This window comes from Brassica oleracea, chromosome C4 (genome assembly GCF_000695525.1).
Source record: "Brassica oleracea var. oleracea cultivar TO1000 chromosome C4, BOL, whole genome shotgun sequence".
In the NCBI taxonomy this organism is placed as follows: domain Eukaryota; kingdom Viridiplantae; phylum Streptophyta; class Magnoliopsida; order Brassicales; family Brassicaceae; genus Brassica; species Brassica oleracea.
In genome coordinates this window covers 22,010,698-22,012,231 of record NC_027751.1, presented here as the reverse complement: position 1 = coordinate 22,012,231, position 1,534 = coordinate 22,010,698, and the positions used below count along the sequence as shown (strand labels likewise).

Sequence of the window (1,534 nt, the reverse complement as noted above, 5' to 3'; positions counted from 1 at the left end):
TTTAAAAATTACCTCAAAAGAAAAACATCCATTTGCATTACTAATTACGAGCGACGAGATTAGGATCAGACCGATGTAGATAAAATAGTATTGACCCATGTCTACTCGAACTAAAGACCACATCAAACACTACAGAAAACATTGTATCATATCAATCCAAAGTCAGGCAACTCAAGATCTAAAAATTCGAACTTGGTGGTCAAATTTGAAATCTTTGCACATGCATATAAAGAAAAGCAAAACACAATTCGTTTCTTTGTTGTCAATTCTTTTCTTCCCAAAGTGAAATACCCATTACACTTTCCAAGGTATCTTTTGCCTTGTATTTAGCTATACCACATACGTTTTTTTACTTTTAGTTTACTACATAAACCTCACAACCCACAACACAATTCATACTATTTCCTATTAATTCGACAAAAATGCATAACAAGATTGGCTCTCTACCGGTCAGATCCGATCCATCAGCCCGGCCAATATCCCGTCACCACTCAACGAGCTACATTGATCGGGTCAAAGAAAGCCTCACAACAAGAGTGTCCAAATTCATATGCGCTATTTTCTTAACGCTTTTGCTATGTTTAGGCATTGTTTTTTTCATCTTATGGATCAATCTACGTCCTCACCGACCCCGTTTCCACATCAGCGAGTTCTCTCTCCCCGGTTTGGGCAACACTGACGGTTTCGAGACCTCTCATATAAGCTTCAAGATAACGGCTCATAACCCTAACCAAAAAGTTAGTGTTTACTATGACTCCATGGAAGGAGCCGTTTACTACAAAGAGAAACTGGTCGGGTCGACTAAACTCACTCACCCATTGTACCAGGACCCGAAGAACACGAGTTTGATCGAAGGAGTCTTACGTGGGCCCACAATGACGGTGAATAAGGACCGTTGGAAGCAGATGGGACGAGACAGGAATCAAGGGAAGGTGGTGTTTCGTTTAGATGTGGTGTCCGTGATACGGTTTAAGGTGTACACTTGGCACAGTAAAAGGCATAGGATGCACGCAAACTGTTATATTGAGGTCGGCTGGGATGGCATGTTGCTGAGCCGGACCAAAGACAAGAGATGTCCGGTTTATTTCACTTAACCAAATGTGACACAATAATGATTTGAACCTTTTTTTTTCTTTTTTTTTTATTAATATGATTCCAATTTGATAGTTCAACATATCGGCTGTATTCTAAACATTTCTTATAAATGATTCCATGTTATAAATCATGGAGTGGATTGCCATTAACCAAGACAAGAGAAGAAAGCCTGTACCGCAGGCGCAAAGAGGAGAGAGAGAGTCGGCCAAAGCCTTAGCCGACTTAGGATATAGATAAATTCTTTTTCCTATGTTTTAGTAGTTTTTCTATTTCCTGTTGGATTAGGATATGTACTCTTTCCATTTTTCTTTATCTTGTAATCCTTATATAAGGAACCCCCATTGTTCGTTAATAATAACACAAAAATATTCAGTCTCTAAACTCTCTAATTACAACACGTTATCAGCACGATAGACTCCAAAACCCTGAGACAAAACCT

The 1,534-nt window shown here is 39.0% G+C and overlaps 1 protein-coding gene across 1 annotated transcript; it reads left to right on the top strand.

Annotated features, from left to right (window-relative positions):
• Positions 1–383: 383 nt before the first annotated feature.
• Positions 384–1,225, top strand: LOC106340632 (protein YLS9-like). Its single transcript, XM_013779475.1, has one exon. The coding sequence runs from the start codon at positions 423–425 to the stop codon at positions 1,092–1,094; it is 672 nt and encodes a 223-aa protein (XP_013634929.1). The 5' UTR covers positions 384–422; the 3' UTR covers positions 1,095–1,225.
• Positions 1,226–1,534: the final 309 nt, after the last annotated feature.